Below are 19,819 nucleotides of genomic sequence, written 5' to 3'. Positions count from 1 at the left end.
CACAACTTGTTCTGCTGCTACGTTTCATTCTGGTCTCCATCCTGGAAAATGATTATGGAGCAAATACTGCAGGGTTCTGGTTAAAGGGATGTATTGGGTGTTTCGGTCCTGGGAGTGCAGAGTACGCATGCTGGGGGGCTTTTTGGGATGTGGTAATTGTGTATAGTATGTGACTCAAGCAGCTTACCCTCCACTGGTGTTGCCGTTTTTGCTGAGGTGAGTGCGAGGTTCGCTGGAGGCCAACTTCAGCAGCTCGTTCCACTCTCTCTCCCACTCCTCCTCAGTGTACACCAGGCCTGACTATAAACACACACACACACACACACACACGTGGAAATTCAGATAAATACGTGCCGGTGCACGCCCACACAATCCTTATTATTATTTATTTATTTTAAGAGTTTCCATCTGCATCTACCAGGTCATCTCTTGAAGCTGCCTACGTGCATGTGTTCATACAGTGTTTTTGTTGTTTTCTTTTTAAATTGTGATGGATTGACAGAAGAAATAGGGGTGGTTAGACAAATGCAACAAAAGCTCCTTGCGTGGACTAAAGCTGGGCCTACATGGGCATTTACATAGGTTGCTTCTGAGATCACCAGGATGCCCTGGGCAATTTTAATCTTTGCCTGAGCTATCTATGACGACACATTTGACGGTATCTGAAGCACTCCTACTAATCCGTGTTTGGTATCACGGAAAGACTATTTTCCTTGCAAAAAAACTCCAAATGTAAGACACAGCAAGGAAGCTAAAGTCAGCGTTGTTAACCGTGACTCATCTCCGGACGTGTCAGTGTGTCATTAGTAAAAGAGGATGCGATGCTTTTGGAAGGTGCAGCGTGCTACGATGGATGCTCTCCCCACCTCCTTGTTCTGTTGCGTTTGCTGCCACCTCCACCGCCTCTTCAGAGCATCTCTCTCCGCTCCACTCTTCATCATGGTGTACAAGGATTTCCTCAGCATCAGGTCTCGGTCATGGAAGCCCCACATCCCTGATCAGCAAAGACAAACGACACCATTACTGTACGTTACGCCTGCGGACATAAATCAACACAGCGATCACAGAGACGCCACTAAAACAGGAGGATGCAATTCATAAAGCTGCAGTGTGTAACTTTTTGTTGATTTTGGAGGTTGTTGACCTTTGGTCTTTGTGAACAGGTTTGTGTGTATATGTGCATTTGTATGGTTGTGGCCCAGGGGTGGGTGGAGACAAGACGTGTTCATCAACCAACCACTCTCAAGGTCAATTTAGAGTGCACAATTTAGCTCATCCCCATATTCCAGGGAAGAACATGCAATCTCCATGCAGAAAGGCCCTTGTTCTGACCGGGTCACCAACCGCGGTCTTCTTGCTGCAAAGGCAAGAGTGCTAACCACTTCACCAACCGTGCGGCCAGGTCAGTCGTCTTTTATCCTTACTCACTTCCTTCTCTGGATTCAGCAGCTATGATGCGGCACTGTTAGCAGACACAGGCTCACACACACTCCCTTCCACACTGAGCTTTAGGAGTAGCTCACCTAAAGAGGCAGCATGCAGAAGGCAGTTTCCATCCCCCGTGGTGGCCAGAGGAAGCAGCTTCTTACAGCTGGTGCACATGGTGGACCACCAGTTCAGACGACCTGCACACACACACACACACACACACAGACACACACACAAAAAGTAAAATGAATGTACACAAGTGAGGAACAAATCGGAGTAACCACCATCATCACATTTTTATGTCACAACTATTAAACAGAAGCAGGTGAACCTTGATGTTCAAATGTCTTGCAGGAACTGCTACTAGCAGTGGTCCATTGAGCATCGTTAGCCAACATAATCAGCCTGGACAGCTGATCTGTGAGGGGAATAATTAGCGCAGGCCCATCATTCCTACATTACAAGAACAGGAAAGCACTCTTAATATCTTCCTTCTCCGCCTGAATTTTACAGTTACTCCCGGTGCTGCTCCATCGCTGCCCTGCCAGTGTTCCCGAGGGAGAAAGAAACAACAGCCTTGCAGTGCAGCCTTGCTGCACGCCTCTTTACTGCGGGCAGCGTCACTGCTCCGAGCCTGAATCCATCATTTATTCAATAACAGTAAAAACAGGAGAGGCTGTGAATGTTTCACCCCTCAGTGTAGAACTACAGATGTTGAATTTCCCCAACACTGTGTTTCTTTTCGCATTACATTCTGCATTTATGTTCATTTCCTAAAATAATAATGGAATGCTGTCACATTCATGCGATGCTGATAATAATGCTACATCCAGTAAAGAGCTTCATGTCTAAGATTGTGCCACCTCATTTGAGCCGTTTTTGTTACACAATTGACCTTTTGTTATTTGCAAAGATACATGTTTTACAGTGTCTTGTCAGCGCTGGTCCTGCCCACAGTTTGTGATGCACATCGTTTTCATTACATTTATGACTGTGCTAAGACGTTTACGACCGTGTGAATTATTGAATTATTTCTATACCACACACGTACACAGCATTCAGCCTAATGTGCACTGTCAATCATAACCCACCCAATAAGATATTACCATAATGTTACTTCTCTATTATCCTTATTATTACCAAAATATGACCATGTTGTTATTGTACTGTAATGTGAAGTGTTACCATTTCATAATATTACATACACATGTATATATATACATATATACACGTAAATATATATATATATATATATATATATATATATATATATATATATGTATATATACATATAGATATATATACATACGTATGTATATATATATATATATAGTTTTTATTACGGGTTGTCTGGGTTTGGTGAGAAGAGGAAACAGCAGCAGAAGATGAAAAATAAGAAGAACTCTGCAGTGTCTGCGTGGGAAAAGTCTGTTGGAAGATTTAAAACTTCACTAACTACTTCTCTTCATTATTTCAGAACTTCAGATGGGAGATGGAGTCCTCTGGGATCCCCGGTGCTTTAATCAGCTCGTCGTTGTTTTGCCAGTCTGATCCGTCTCATTCTCAGTCCTGTGCTCTATCTCTGTCTCCATTACTGATTTTCATTTTCTCATCTCTATATATAGGATTGTGTTACAAATCTCATCTCAGTAGAAGAGAGTACTACAAGTGAATGTATCATATGGCGCTTTTTCCACTGTACAGTTGTAACACGGCTCGCCGCTGCACGTTGGGTTCGGGTCGTTTTCCATTACTATAGTACCGCCTCAACGTGGGAGGAGTCGCCACAGCACAGTCACTGAATTTAAAATATGGCTAAAAACACCAGACTCCAGACAGTCTGTCACGTTTGGTATCGTCTCAGCTCGCTTGGAACGTCACCAGAGCAGGTAGTAAAAACGTACCAGCTACTCATATCACTCATGGAAAAGAAAAATAAACCGAGTGGAGTCCAGCCGTGCTCCAACTGTATAGTAGAAAAGCACCATTGTTGTACCCTGCAGTACTCACCAGCTTGCTCCAGAGCCATCATGGTGGACTGCTCTATCAGGTCTCTCTCTATGAAACTCCTGAAGTCCTCACTGTACACACTGAGGTCTGGTAGCTGGAATGTGTAGATAGGCATCTCAAGAGGGAACTGCTCACTGGTACACTCATTGGCCACCTGCAGCCGCGCCAGGGACACGATAGCAGAACTGGCGTGAGAGATCCCTCGGGACAGACGCTTCTCTGAAGTGGGAGGAATTGAATGGGATCAGAGGGAAGGAATGAAAATAATGAAAAGGGGGTTCTAGGGTTCTAGTGGTGGCAAAATCTGTGTTGCGGTGGCTCGGCTACCTTGTGCATTGTCCTCCTGCTTCTGTGCACATGGCCTGTCGTTCCTGCTGACATGGGTGGGCGTGTCGCGCGTCTCTGGCTGCTTAAAGTATCGGCCCTCGTTGAAGACCTGTGGCAGGTTGGCAGTGTGGACCTGCCTGAGCTCCTCGTAATCATTTAGAGCAGCACTGAGGTCCCAGTTTTTACCTGCAGAACACAAACCAAGGTCAGGCTGAAGAAATAATAACAATGACTATCCAACATGTATACAACACTGCTGACTTTCACCCAGTGTTTTCTTGGTGCAGCAGGACTCACTGCAGTACACAGAAAACCTCATAGAGAAAAACCAAGAAAATGCTACTGATGAGCAGAAAGTACAGAGGGACATTTAGTCAGACTTTCTTACTTTGATAATCTTATTTTCAACAAGATATTTGGATTCTTACATGTTGATACAGATCACCCCTTGGTTTAAAACAGACGACAAAGGTATATGTAGGAACATTGTCATACTGTGCTTTAGTTAGAGTACAACATGCTGCATCATGAGGTGAAGGTCAAGGTTGGGTGGTGCCACAAGTAAAAGAAAATACTGAGGGGGAGACAGTATCCTAATATCCTCATGTGGAGGAGGGACACACACACACACACACACACACACACACACACACAAAGACAGTGTTCGTTAATGTACTTGATGTGTAAGAGACCAGGAGGAAGTAGTCTTCTCTCCCGCCCCCGACTTTTAAACAGAACGATTCTCGGCACTCAGAACCTGAAACGCAGCACCGCTAATCTCTAGCTCTCATGCCAATTAATGCAAAACGGATTTCACTGTATGGATCTCAGCAGCTTGGGCTGCACACATCCAGGAACACCATTTAAGGGCCAGGTATGTAGCCACTCAGCACTTAATGCATGGTTTCTAAATGCCTTCACATTATCCTGCTTTTACTGTGTCGGGGAGAGCATTGTCTCAGCATCTGAGATTGTAATGGCTGTGGTCAGCAAAAGGAACACTGATAAATTGATCTGCATTATGAACCTGTATTATCTAGGGTTAAGATGTATTATATATTAATCTGCCAATTAGTTTCTTGATTAATAGAAATATCCTTTTTATCGGGGTAAAAAAATAAAATAAAACTGTAAAATAATAATTCCCCAACCTAAAACATGTCTTGTTTTGTCTACAAAAAAAACAAAAAATATTGAATTTATTTACAAGCAGAAAAACACAGGCGGATAAATCGATTTTTGGTTTGCGATTAATGAAGTAGCCGAATAATTATTGATTATTCAATGTAATTCTTAAAGCCCTAAAATTATCCCCGTACAAAAGAAAATGTGTGCGGTTTTCCTCATAACTAAATTTAGAAATAAGCCATATTAAGAGGATTTTCCATACAGAGAAAATAGATCTCTATGAACAAATTGGACCATAAAATCTTCTCTCTCTCTCATGTCAGATGACCTTCCTGATGCAACCCTACCATGTATCCTGGCTTCCTGGCTTGGAATCGACACCAGCAGTACACTGGATGTGGATCAGGAGAATCCACATCCAAAACGATCTGCGGTGAAAATTCAGTACACAAACAAGCCTCTAGAGGGAAGCACCACATGTGGTGTGGTACAGAAGTATAGAACACTTTGCCCTGATGGAATAGTGTGGACACTTTTATTCGAATGCACATACGCATCATCCATGTCCTTTAGAGACACTGTGTGTCCATCGTCTTATAGCAGGAAACATTTTTCCATTCAGTAACAGAAGAAATAGACCTCAATGGGCAGGGTTTACAATAAAAGATACTTTAAACCGACCCTTTCTTTTACAACTCAAGCAATAATCACAAAAAAACACTTAGAGTTGATTTTTTGGTTTGTGTATATGTGCAATTTTAATTTTCATGGATGAAATAAACATGATTATAGCCTAGACTCTTATCTTTCCTGGAAATCTGTCTCTGCATTTAGTTTTTGCATTAGACACTTTCTACATTCCTTTAGGGCAGTTTCAAAGGATCCATGAATGTATTCTTCGGGTCATATTCAAACAGGCTGTGTTTGTACAAATTTCCCAAAAAGCACAAAAAAACCCATTGTGTTTATCAAAGCCAATCCAGTGGCACTGTATGTAAGCTATACAAGTGCCAGTAGCACCTCAATGAGTTCCAGTGAATGGGCACAAAGCTCTCCCTGGGGTGAGTGCTCGTAAAACTGTCACACTGGCCTTTAAATCAGTGAGCTGGCTCAATGTTGCAGCCCCCACTACTCTCCTCCCCTCCTTTGTTTCCTTTATTTTCCTCTACTCTCATTTCCTCCTCTCCTCTGTTCTTTCCTTTCTTTTCTTCTGCTCATATCACAACATGGAACATATTTTTTTTAATATAAAAGTCTCTTAAAGACGCAGGACAGTGTCTTTCAGTGTGGCAGTGATCTCTTACCTTCCAACAGGTCTCTTGCCAGACCAGGTTCTGCCCCCGTGGACCGAACAAAGTCTGACAGGACCGCATCCATGTCCAGAGTCATGTGATCATGTGTGTGCGCTGCCCAAGGTGCAGCGGTGGCCTTGGTGGACGCCAGCCTTCACGTTCTCATCTGGAGAAAAAGCATCAGCAAGAAACCAAATGTTACAGTAAATCCATTGCTCCTCCCAGAAGCCAGAATCCCTACCCTGCTTCCACTGATGTGTAATGCTTCATAGCGCTGATAGCTCATAGCACTCCACTCCCAGCTGCTCCTCCCAGCTAACAGTCATATCATATCATCCAGCAGTATAGATGTAACATCAACAACACAGCCAGAAGTCGTATCCAGGACACACCAGCCTCTCTGAAAAGCCTTTGGCCCAACGCCCATGAACGTATCAATGCAAATCCTCTTCCTGCCACTCAGAGTCAACCTGGATTTTCTGGGTATGATCAAGTATCTAAATTCACAAAGACGCTGTGAGCTGGACAACAAGGAAGGATGACTGGTCAGCGAATGTGTTGGGAGCTAGGTGATTCAGTGTGATGTTGTGTTTTTTTTTGTTGCATGTTGCTCGGTGGAAAAGCAGCACGGCCATATCACGGACCGGTGAGATATTCAATCAACAAGCGTTGCCTTGTTAGGCCATAAACAACACTTCCAAGATGCACATGTGTCCACTCCTTCGGCCCATGGAATGAATGAGACCATGCATAGCTTTCATTCCAGAAGTGGAGCTTGCAGCTTTGTCGGTGAAGAAACAAACACCCACGTTTGCAGCTCTGACACCAGGCTTCTGTGTATATAAGGACTGGAGGTTTGAAGGCTGCTGAAATTCGTGTATTTGACCTTCGGAGGAGTGAGAGCATGCATGTGGCATCCAGATACTCTGCCCACAAGTGCAGTGCACCACATGACATGACTGCCTGTCAGGTTTTGGCTTAGTGTTGTCAAGCAACAGACGCTCTGACACAAAACAAATGCTGAGGTTTCCTGCTTCTGAGGCTGACCTATTGAGCAGTGTTTCCATCGACGGCTCAGTTTGGTACAGTACGGTACATTTTTTTGTGTTTTCCATTAGGAATAGTACCAAAATAACCAGCCCGTAAAATGCGAGCTCTGCTCTGCAAATTTTACACATGACTTTTCCTTGGTTCGTCCACAGTGAAATGATCCAATACCTTTCAATATTTCAGTATGTTTGGGTGAGAGGGTGTTCAACAGAATAAAATATAATTAACTTTATTGTCATTATACACAGGTACACTGACATTCTGTGCAGCTTTCTCTCAATAAGACTAGAAGAACCTAGTCTTCTAGTCACCTCCGTGGGGTGAAGAAAAAACAGCAATAAAAATTGCACCAACTAATAAGAGTATAAACGAAAGTAAAAGTGCACATGTATGAAAATTAATGGCAGCAGCCATGACGCTCTGATGTTGACTTGCAGTCTCCAGCTGTTCACTGCATGGGTGACTCCCAGAGACAGGCACAGATGTCTCACATCCTTATAAGAAAGGATGTTGTTCAGGTCCACGGCGTCTAATTTTATCATCATTTTTTTTGTCTAGACTAATTAGACTAATTGTTGCAGCCCTAATTATTTATGAGCAAAAGCTGCACTTAAGCTGTAGTTAAGGTGACCTAGATATTGTCCGTCAGGTGGATCACTCACTCACAGCATAAGTGGTTTTTAGCACAATCATTGTTTTTAACAAACCCAAACATTTCAATAGCTGGACACATCTTACAGGTCTTATAGGAAATTGATTTGCCTTCTTTGCATTTCTTGAGTGCATATTTACATTCTCCATGGATGAACACTTAGGTTCATCTCTAATAATGAAGAATAATAGGTTGCAAAAGAGAATCACAATATCACAATATCGCTTTGCGGGGCACAATGCTTCAAGTATATTGCTGGTGTGTGTGCGTACAGCAGGTCACATTAATAGCTGAATATTGTAAGTCATGACCTGGTTTCTTTCCCTCAAGAACATCAAATAGTGTAGATCTCTGGCCTTGTGGGAATTAATTATGACTCAGCAACACCCAAATACATGATACCATGGGGGCCAGAGGAAACCAGGATTGTCCAGCTTCCCGTTCATAATAATAATTAGCATACTTGTCGCACAGTGTCTCAGGCTGGCTTCTAGATGGCACAGTCAACTAGAAAAATATTTGTATATTTTCTTATTTTCAACTAACACCAGAGCCAAGAGTCCTTCCATTAACTCTCAGCCCAAAACAACCTCAACATCAATGATAAATAGTTCCTGCATAACAAATAGTTGTACTACTTCTGCTCTTCTGCTTTACTACATGTAAATCATCTGAATACTGACAGGAGGGTTTATGCAGAAACAACAATATCTATGTGTACCATAAGGAGGGAGGCTGTTGCTCATTTATGTGTTGTTAATAGTCCAAAACAAGAATTATCATCAGGTTTTGGCTTTACAAATGAACCAATCAGGATTATTTTCTTCTGTTCTTGTCCTTTGATTTAATGTCAAGGTAAACAGAGTACACTTCCATCCTATAACCTTTATTTTTGTGACTTATATTTATCTTGCTGCTGTCACAATGAATCACTCCTTTTTTTTGTTGTTTCATTTTTAGTCCAACTTACTTTCTGTATTTTTGCTGCGGGTTGTTGAGAAGCCATCTGATGACCACGGGACTGTCAGGACCAGACACAGCACTCTAGTCCATGGCTTCAGAGTCAGCAGTGGAGAGGAAGACCACGGGGAGAATGCTGAAACACAGAGAAAAGTAGAACGTTTGCATTCATTCACACCTGTGGTTTCGTCCTGAAACAAAAAAAGTATGGTTTCAAGCTAATGTAAAAGACGCACATACACACAATTTGAAGATAAACAAAAAGAGCAATTAAGGACTATTTGTATTTTGCTTGCTCCAGGTTCAATGTAGGGTTACGTGATTTTGAATAAATATCTAATCGCAATTATTTTGACAGGAATTGCAATATGATTCGCGATATCAGAGGAAATAGCAATTTTTACACCGTTGTTGTCATTTTCACTTGAAAAATTATTACTGCGTGATATTTGTGAGAAACAAAGACGTTCTCTTCAGTCTGTGGAATAAGAACAATAATTAACCTAAAATTTTCAGTTGCAATATGAGTTAGAAAAACTGCAATTAAGTATTTTCCCTTGAACACGCGTGTACAACTGCACCAGCGTTATACATGAATCCTTCTAGCCACTACTTATAAACCTCTCTCCCACGTGACACAGTACAACTCTGCACACCTGAACTTCTTTTTTAAATATGTTAAATAGATAGATAGATAAATAAATAAATAAATAAATAAATAAATAAATATTTCAATATTAGATGATTGACTGACACAGTGTCACAATGGCACGGCGTTCATCAGCATTATTAGAAATATTCAGTGTGTTAGTGTGGTCACACCTGCAGGTTCCCACACGGAGTAAAAATGTGACAGCAGGGTACAAGAAGTGCAGTGCTAGCCTCAGGATGCAAGCTTTTACGTAATGAAATGCTAAGATGCTGATGCTGGTGAAGACAGAAGGTCACTGATGTGTTGCGTTTCAGGTGGATCCAGCATGACAGAAGTGTGACTATGCATGGAGACAAACACGCACACGGAAACTGTGAGAGAAGAGTGTGAAGGCAGCCAAAATGGAAATTCAGCATATATTCTGCCTCACTCTCCAAAAGACTCCACTGCCCGACATTAGTATCAAAGTTCCAAGAGCGAATGAAACATGTCAGTGTCATGCATAATTTCATGTGAATCGTATGAGTGCACTACTTATTGTGTTTTAGAAACAAATATAGAAATGTAAGTTTGAAAATAACTAGTACACACACTACTTGAACCCTTGCTTGCAGTACTAGTTTTTATAAGCTCAACAACATCAGCCAAAGCAACTCTGTTTCTCACTCTCTCTCTCTCCTGTTTAAAATGGACAACTTCCTGTTGGGTCAAGGTCATGTTTCGTAAACATGTTCAGGGCAGTTCCCTTGTCTCGTATCAAGTTTCGTGCAGACCGGAAACAGATTTCATGATCAGAATAATAGAAATGTACAGATGGAGATCAGTGGACCTATACCCATTAGTTATAGCTCCACATGAACAGTGACAAGTGTGAATTTACAGGAAGCGTAATCAGGCTCAGGGTCAAGTTACTTGACAAATTGTGTCCTTGAGTAAAATGAAAATGACATGTGCTGAAAAATAAGCAAAGTGAAATTTGTGAAATTTCTGTGCTTCATTTACTTACAATGCTATTTTACAATATAGTGTTTATGTATGGTATTACATGTTAATATTTCCGAAGTAAATGGTCTAAATGCTTCACGACAATTGAAGCAACCGAAAGTATACAATCATCATATTTTATAGTTTACACTGTGAGTGAGCATATTAAAAAAAAAAACTCCTAGAAGTTAGTCCATGTGCATGATAAGACTTTGTCTTTGATCAATAATTTTTAGGCCATGAGGGAAAATGTGTGGCCGCGCAAATAACTTTCAATCTAATGTCCTCACAATCTTGACTTTACACTTCTGAGTGTAGAGTCTTCATACATTTCATTTATTTATTTTTTTATTTTTTTCACTTGTGGCCATTAACACGTTTTCAAAATGTAGCAAAAGTTCAAAACTACTCGCCATCATTGAAAAAAAAAGGAGCAGGAAGAAGAAAAATCTTAATTTAGAACATAAATCATGATTAACAGTCAATCAACATTCTTTAAACTTAGTAATATTTCAGCAAGCAAGAGAATTCCACTTTGACCTCATACACCTCATACACTTAGGTTAGCTTAGCTTACATCTGAAACGTAAAGCGAAAAAAAAAAAAAAGTAATATCACATACATCACATAATAGGTTTTATACTGTGAGCACACTTTTAACCACGAGACAATAAAACCACCTGCTGTACAATTTCCTCCGATGAGGAAGTTTACAGTTGCTCAAATTTAATTCTGGGGCTTTTTTTTCTCTTCCTTTTTTTTTAACTTAAACCTCAAATACAATAAAAATGCACTCACCCTGCTATGTACTGTCCACATCAGTCCTACACAGCACTTCCACAAGCTGCCAGTTAACCAGTGTGAGTGAGCCTATACGACTTGCAGGGTTTCACTCTCACCGTGCCACACAAACAATCACAGGAAGAATGATGCAAATTGGGTTCCTCATAGACACAAGCTCATGTGTCATTTAATGAAGGTTCTTTTTCTACCCCCCCATATAGAACACAAATAGGCCACAGGCTAGATTTTCCATGATGTGCGTGTGCATACGATAAACAGCAATGTTACAGTAAAAGGATGAGCTATAGCCGAGATAATTGTCTCCATAGTGAGCAGTGATCGCCCACATGCCGGGCATACACACACAGCAAGTGGGAGGTGAATATACCGTTCAAACACTTACACACTTCTCTTTGCACTATGTCTCATCCAGAACTGGAATGGCCAGTAAGAAAATCCTACACCTGTACACCTACAACATATAGTTATACAATAACTATATGTTAACCTACAATATATAGTTGCCATTTATGCCCTTAAGTATGCTTTGACTTTATGTAAATGATTTTCAAATAGATTTAGAGCTACTATTATTTTGGTTACTATTTTGTAATCACTCATTTTGTTTCTCAATCTGTTCACAATTTACACAATTTTCCAAATCCATAATTACAAAACAAGGTCAAAAATGTTCACCTTTACAGCTTTACAACCTTTCCATCAGCAATGCAGTCTGAATACTCCCGATCCGTCGCGATCGCATCCACAGAAACCACATTTGGGCAGCTCACGTGTGAACACAATCTGGATTAGAGACTATACCTCCTCAGCTGGCATCATCCAGTGCACAGCAGTTTCAGTTTTGTTTTTTGTTACAGGAATCAGCCGTAAAATGTTCATTTATTTGAAGCCACTATATTAACACTGATCACCATATGATTTACTTTTCCTCCTCATTTCATGTTACTGCAGTGCTTGGTTCTTTTGTTTCACTTGAGCTGCTCTTGTCTCTTCTCTTAGCGGACACGTCCGTACGAAACATCACTTTGTTCTTTGTGTATTTGAGTAAAGGTAAGCAGATGTACCTTATCCTCATGTGATCAGCTCACAAAGGACGGATGTTAACATCAGGTACCATGACTGCTACCATGACATCCCATGACTGCAAGTCGTGTAGCAGAAGAGAACATAAAACATGCGTCTGCATGTGTGTGAACATGTAAAAAAAACACCATCACTGCATGCCACTCATTTTGCCGGCATCGGTTTGTTTACAAATCTCAGAGCTAACAAAGCATGTGGCTTTAGCAAGATAAGATAAAACATAAAAGACGGCATTCATTCTTATCCAGTGCTCATTCACGTGCCTGTATCCAGCTAAATGTCAAGCCACTCAGTTATGAGTCAAGGAAAAACAAATTCCTCAACAATGGGTACTTTGCTGTTTTAATGGAAACACTAAAACCACACAGCAGTTTCAAAATGATATTGGTACGCAGCCATTATTGATAGGGAACAAGAGAGGTACAGCAGTGGAAAACACTGTTATATCAGGCGTGGGGTAAAAGCTTGGTATAAATGAGGTAAGCACAGTCCACCTTCCATCAGTAGTGAATAATCATCCCATTAGCATGCTTCAAAACACAATACACCTAAGTGGCATGGGACATTCATGTAATGGGATATCATCATGTCTAGCAAAACAAGCTCATGCATGATTTCAAAGTCCTTGCTTGAGAGCACAAAATGGAATCATTGAATTTCCACTGCACCGCTTGCTGTTTTAGCCTTCGCATCAGTCAGTCACCCTCTCTGTCCTTCCTCTTGCAGCCACAACGACAAGCTTGTATTTGTAGTGACTGCGTATAAGGGCAGCAAACGTGCACACGCCTGACAAAGTCACGGGCTGTAAAACATGTGCATGTTTCAATCAGTTTCTTGGGCAAATGTACAAATGAGGACACTTATCAAGGCTCATCAAGGTTTGATTTCGGAGAGCCTCATGATGTGTGTGTGCGTCTCTCTCTCTCTCTCTGTCCATTCACCACTTGGGAGGGAACTGACTAAGTTCCTCCTTATCCCTCCATTATGTTCTATTCACTGGCAGGACTTAACCTGCAGTTAACATGTGGTGAGAGATATGCTGCTGGGAGCAACATTGTCACTTTACATCTCATTGTTGCACAACGTTGAGTGGAGAGTTGTCAATTTGCACTAAATGCATCATGACATAAATATTTGAGGTAAGGTTTGATAAATGCTATAGTGGACAGCATGAAGCCACTGAGCATGTAGTCTGGTCAGAAGTGGGCCAGTCATGTGGAAAAAAAAACTGTTTCAGGAAAGGTGGGTGACAGAATGATATCCAGATATTCCATCATGACATCATAATAACAACATTTGGGACAATACTTCACAGAGCTTCAAAATAAAAGTGTTTGTGTTGACATGGCACATTATATCGTTCACGATGGAATCATATTTATGATGCAAAATGAATATTTTCATGACATAAACACCTCAGTGTAACTCAAAAATAAGTGGCAAGCAGCATGAAAGCACAGCAATTCGATTACTAAATGAATGGTCAACTATTTTGATAATCGATTTATCGGTTAGACCTTTTTTTCAGCATTAAAACAAGATTTCTGATTGTTTTAGTTTCTTAAATGTGAATATTTTCCAGTTTCTTTTCTCCATATAATAAAGAAACCATTAAAACTGAATCATTTTTATTTGTGGTCCATGACATTTTTGACATTTTATGGACCAAACGATTACTCGATTAATCGAGAAAATACTCGACAGGTTAATCGATTATGAATAGAACCGTTAGCTGCAGCTCTAGGTGCAAGGGCCCGTTTCCGAGAAGTGTCGCGAGCAGACTGCTACGACTACAGACTAAAGCTCAAAGGTCATTTCAAACCTAAACTCTGTAAAAGTTTGCTGATAGTATATAACAAACACAAAGTGACACTGTTGGACTGAGACATGTTCACAGCAGCAGGTGAGGAGGTGGCACCTGCCTTCAACATAAAAGAAGCAGAACACCAGCCCATTCTCACATGAGCTTACTCAGACAATTACCAGAGGACATACTAGGAAGCTGGCAGGGGAATTCCCACAGAAGCTCTGTAGCAGCTTCTATAGACATCCGTGTTCACATACAGTCTCTCTAGAAAATCTCTTCTGCGAATCTCTGAAAGCAGCTTTAGAATAATATTAGAAGATTATATATACAGTAGAATTATAACCAGGTCCTCATTATCTGAGTCGGAAATCTTCTGATCCCACTTGACATCAACAAATGGTGTGTGGACAGTTCTTGTTTTCTGGGTTACTTTTCCTCCGTCCTGCACTTAGAACATATTACATTTGGAAGTGCAAGCCTTCTAAAACATCTATCGACTTAAAACGACGTTATCAGCTATGATATGAACGTAGGTTATGATGACGGTTACTCACAGAATTCACAGAAAGAAAACACAGCCACATGCAGTACATCCATGTAGGTGGAAAGAGCTATATTATTGAGTTACTCTGTGGTCTTTATTTGAAAGCTTGGTTTCCACTGCTCTGTAACATACCCCACTCCACTCTCAGCCCATGTTTTGGGCATTTTTCAAGATCAGGCATTGGGCAGAGTTAGCTGCAAAAGAGATGGTTTAGTTACTCTTTTTTTTTTTCTTTTCCAGTTACCTCTTTTATTGTTGTGGCTGACTGGTGTAAGAATGCAGTGGGCAAACGGTTCAGACCAGAAACTGTATAGAAAAATGGACTTAGTCTTCTGAAGCAAACCAGGGAAAAGAATATATTCAAAAACCTCAGTAAACATTTCCCCGAGGGGTTAATAGTCTCAATAGCTAGTTCGATCTTCTTCAATAGAGCAGTATAACAATTTTGTAAATGATGTTGCCATATAAAAGGAAAAGAGGAGATAAAAGCACATATGAGTGGACACCAGTGTGACTGATAGAGGCAAAGTCTCAGAACTTGTTTGCAAAACTTCAACATATTGTCAGACAAATCACAATTTGGGAGGCTTCAGAACACAAGTTCAGATTCTTTCACGTCCGGTGGCCACTTGGTTTGAATACAGCACTCCAGAACATTTATGTAAGGGGTGGCGCCAGGCTTGAGCATGGAGGAGGCAGAACACTCACCCACTTACTCTCTGTGAGTTATCCAGAACTTCTCCTGCAATGTTCTTGCATTAGACTTTGTTTTATATGCACACACCCCAATAAGTGACAGTGAATTTGACCTCTGCATGAAACCCATCCTTTTTTACACACCAGTGGTGAACAGCACTTATCTGATCTCACTGAGGGGATGGCAGGGAAAGTTACAGAAAATATCCGGGGGAACTTTCACAGATATTTGCATGCTCACATTCAACTCCTCTGGTCCTTCAAAAGCAGCTTTACTGGTGAGTAAAGTTCAGCAGATCACTGGCAAGCATGGCATAATCATCACACACCAGCCTACTGTTACTGATGCAGCTGCAGCCACTTGGGTTCTCAGTACTTTGCTGTTATTAAAAATAAATATGTGTTCCTTCAAAATCTTTTTGATATTTTGTAACACACAACACTGACTGTATTCTACTGTTTTCTGAACACAAGTCACAGAACTATTTGGCCCCATCATGCTACAGTGACAGTGAGTGCCAGAGTTTCAAAGACTGGTGTCACCAATTCAATATCCAACTACAACAAGCTTAATCCAAACTCCACAAAGGTCATTTAAAGTTGATAGCATAACGTTTTGTATGCAAAAAATCAAACAAAAATAAACTTGGTTGGAGTCACTTTGTTTCTCCAAAGTGAACTCAAGTGTGCCCACAGAGAAAGCATTCAGTGGGTGTGCAGTGTGGAGGAAACATGCATCATACTCAGACTAACATCACAGACATTTGCTTAATTATGTTGTTGACTGATGATGCCTGTATGCAGATTCAGAGATTTTCCCCTTCATTGCTCAGACTGTTTTGTTCATGACAGAAATGTGTTTACAATCAAACGAAGATGGTTTGGAAATAAAGAAAGCGTGGCATGGCTGAGAAGATTTGGTCACGTGCAGAGGAGGGATAGTGATTATATTGGACAAAGGATGTTGCAGATGGAGCTGCCGAGCAGGAGGAAAAGAGGAAGACAACAGAGAAGGGTCATGGATGTTGTGAAGGAGGACATGAAGACAGTTATGGTAACAGATGAGGACACAAGGGTGGCAGCACGGCTAATGTCTGCAGCAACCTGTCTCAGTGAGGCCTCACCTGCACAGCACAGGAGAAACACCAGGTGAGCAGGATTGAAAAGACAGCTGATACGATCATTGGTGCCCCTCTCCCTTCCCTGATGGAGCTCTATTTACAGCGCTACACATACAGGGCCACCTCCTTCATAAAGGACAACCATCACTCTTTCCATGGCCCCTTTTCTCTTCTGCCACACACCTGATTGACTAAATGGCACTTTAATATTTTGCACTGCAAACTACGGGGCCTGCACTAGCACTTTCACATTATGCACCGCTATGCACTTTGGTATGCTGTGCTCAGGCTGCTGTTTTATGTTATATTCTGTTTAATGCATTTTTTTTTATTCTTGTGTTTTACCTTTTTATTCTATTCTTAATTGTGTCTTTCTGTGGGACTGCATGAGCCGGGTGGGGGTAAGGTTCCATTTTCTTATGCATGTAGTCATGAGAGAAATCTTGAAAGGATAGGGCGAGAAAAAGGCAGATGATCTGCTGTGGCAACCCCTAAAGGGAGAAGCCAAAAAAGAAAAAGAAAGTAGAAGAAGAAGTAGATTAGGCTAATTAATTTACTGGTGAGCTTATGATTTGGATGTTTATGTGAGCTGTAGCTCTTTGAGGTTTAACTACAGTAACCAAACAGACGTTGATAATGTTGAGTAATTAACATGGCACTCACCAGTCACTGTTAAGTTGTAAAAACAACCTGCTTACGAAGAGCAGTTAAGTTATTCCAGTGGTTGAAGGAGCATTTGAGTCCAGCTCGTAAAAATGACTTTTGGAGACCTGTAGGTACAAAACTACACTTGTTATTTCAACTAGCAACGACAACCAATATAACCAGGACTAAACAAATAGAATGATATGCGTAATGCACCAAAATGTTAACAACAATTACAGCTACAGGGTGGAGCATTCCTCTAACGAAGTAATGTGAGGATATTAGCAGCTGGTTCACTAAACCTCCACATCCTATTCTTGTGAGATTAATCGTACTGTATACACACACACACACACGCGCAAGAGAACAACATGAAATTAGGTTATCATAAAAAAAAAATGTGTTGTCCACTCAAACAACTCTAGCTCATGGCCTTCTTGAGTCATCTCAGATTCACCCCCCAGGAGACAATGAGTGTTAATGAAAGGGCAAAATGACACCCCATTGTTCCATAACTGCATTTTGTAAGTTTGATGAGATGCGAGATATGTTGTTGATATCTAACCTGCATTTGAATTAAAACTGAAGTGTGTACCTTGTTAAATACAAACAAATGTCATTTACATTCAAACCATTATAAAATGAGTTCCACACAATGCTATGCAGATTGAAGTTATCAGCTCCATGAGACTCTCTCTGTATTTCTCAGGGTTTAGATTTAGTGTCATCTGATGACATTCCTGCATTACACATAGAAACTCATTGGTTCATGTCAAGACAGAAGGAGGCAAGGTTGGAGGGTAAGTGTAAACAAAAAACTCACTCTCTGCTCCTGCGATGCTGCTGTATACACACAAATGCTCCCTCAGTCATGTCTTATGGCATGGCTTCAAAGAACCTGATTTCAAATGAAAATCACCAAAAAAATTAACACTGCAGCTTTACGTTTAGAACAAATGCAGCTTCATTTAGCAGAGAAAGAGGTCTGTCCTCTTTTCCAGACTCAATAAATATGACCTACACCGTGGACCTGCATGAATCTAAATTAAGTCACCACGGGTATCCTGTGTAACAGGAGGATATAGAAACTGCTCCCTTGCTGATTCAAGGCAAGACACAGGGATGGCTGTGCCCACTAGGTGTTGTGGTGAGAACTTATCAATGGTGTCTCCAGCAGCAGGTCTGCTCCCAGGTTGAGCACCAGACACGCCACACACACACACACACACACACACACACACACACACAAATGCCATAGAGGACAACTTATTGGCACAAACATCCAACTTCTGTTGCTGCTTGTGACACATGTACATAAAAGGCAGAGAAAAATCGTCGTCTTTCACACAGAAACACACACCCTGTGGTCTCGCTGCCTTTCTGAGGGCGTTACGCTCAGATCATAACACCTGTTCAACAGTACAGCTACAACATATTATTTTGGAAGTGGACTAATCACAGTCGACTTTGCGATTGTTATTAACACAAACAAAAAATAGGGAACACAGCTCCTTCTGTAATTCACTGCATTTGAGGCATGACGTGGCTTTTTTTAATACTTGAATCTGGTTAACAGACTAAAGTGTTGTTTTCCTTTAAGGTCGTTTTCACACCTAATAGTCAGCAAGACTCGGTACGATTGGGGACTTGGTTCAAGTGGGGGTTGCACGATTCAGCCGGTCCAAGTTTGCTTTCACACGGCTCACTTTTTGATGCACATCAGAGTTCAGTTGCATATTCACACCTCCCCAAACCAACCGGGCTTTCCGAGCAAACAAGCCAGGGTTCGATTAAGAAGGGCTGGTGTGAATGCACCCTAACTCTTCTTTGTTGGTTCAGAAATTTCCCAACTCTTTGTGTAGTGCAATGCAGCTGTTGAACATGATTTGCCAGAGGCAGTGTTTTAATTAAACAGATTCACGGCGCGTCAACAGTAAAATTCTGTGTTGACAAATTTTAATGATGAACGTTGACGTGTTTTAATAATTGTAGTCATCGAGTATATCAACTAATCTTTGCAGCCCTACTCGTTGGTGATGGAAGCTGTGCCTGGAAATATCAAAATGTCAAAGCTTAACCCAACAACACCAAAATAATAATGTTACAAATGAAAGTGTTAAAATATTTAAAAAATGGTCTGTTGCTTGTTGTTAAGGTTGTTAACCATGGTATAGTTAACAACCTTAACAAATTCAACTGCCATTGTAATATTACAATAGCCACAATCACACATGCTCAATGTGCAATAACAATAATAATAGCAGACAGCATCACTTTATCTGTTGATTCAGCTTCAATCTTTTTTGACTGCATAACGTATTCCAAGCATTGTAAATCCACACATATGGCATTAGCATTATCTTCTCAACAGGGACATAACAACTGTTTAAATGGCAGTAATCATCAAACAGCATAAATTATAATCCAGTGGCATTCAGTAGCATGCTGAATGAGCGTGGTGTTGACTCAGCATCTGGATTCAACAACCTCCAGATGTCGGATAAAAAGGACGAGACTGAGATCCGAGTGTGAAAGATCTTTTTTCTAGTCTTAGAAAGTCGGAATGCTAAAGCTTTAGAACAGACTTCTTCGCTGAATGTTATAGATACCTACAAAGCTATCTGTTAAAACATGAT

The 19,819-nt window shown here is 40.9% G+C and overlaps 1 protein-coding gene across 2 annotated transcripts in view; it reads right to left on the bottom strand.

Annotated features, from left to right (window-relative positions):
* The window catches only part of otud7a (OTU deubiquitinase 7A), a 33,593-nt gene that overhangs the window by 10,959 nt on the left and 2,815 nt on the right, over positions 1-19,819 (bottom strand). The window contains exons 1-8 of one of the 2 annotated variants that reach the window (XM_044036781.1): positions 11,282-11,408; positions 8,858-8,983; positions 6,198-6,351; positions 3,766-3,951; positions 3,439-3,657; positions 1,524-1,625; positions 867-994; positions 188-300 (exon numbers count right to left, since the gene is read on the bottom strand). In XM_044036781.1, coding sequence (XP_043892716.1) covers positions 188-300; positions 867-994; positions 1,524-1,625; positions 3,439-3,657; positions 3,766-3,951; positions 6,198-6,282 — 833 coding nt within the window. In that variant the 5' untranslated portion in view covers positions 6,283-6,351; positions 8,858-8,983; positions 11,282-11,408. Of the gene's footprint in view, positions 1-187; positions 301-866; positions 995-1,523; positions 1,626-3,438; positions 3,658-3,765; positions 3,952-6,197; positions 6,352-8,857; positions 8,984-11,281; positions 11,409-19,819 lie in introns of those variants that run through there. The other variant, XM_044036780.1, reaches the window with a different exon arrangement.

The sequence above is a fragment of the Solea senegalensis genome, linkage group LG10 (assembly GCF_019176455.1).
Source record: "Solea senegalensis isolate Sse05_10M linkage group LG10, IFAPA_SoseM_1, whole genome shotgun sequence".
Lineage (NCBI taxonomy): Eukaryota > Metazoa > Chordata > Actinopteri > Pleuronectiformes > Soleidae > Solea > Solea senegalensis.
Note: the sequence above shows the minus strand (reverse complement) of the source record. Positions and strands in the feature narration are given on the sequence as shown.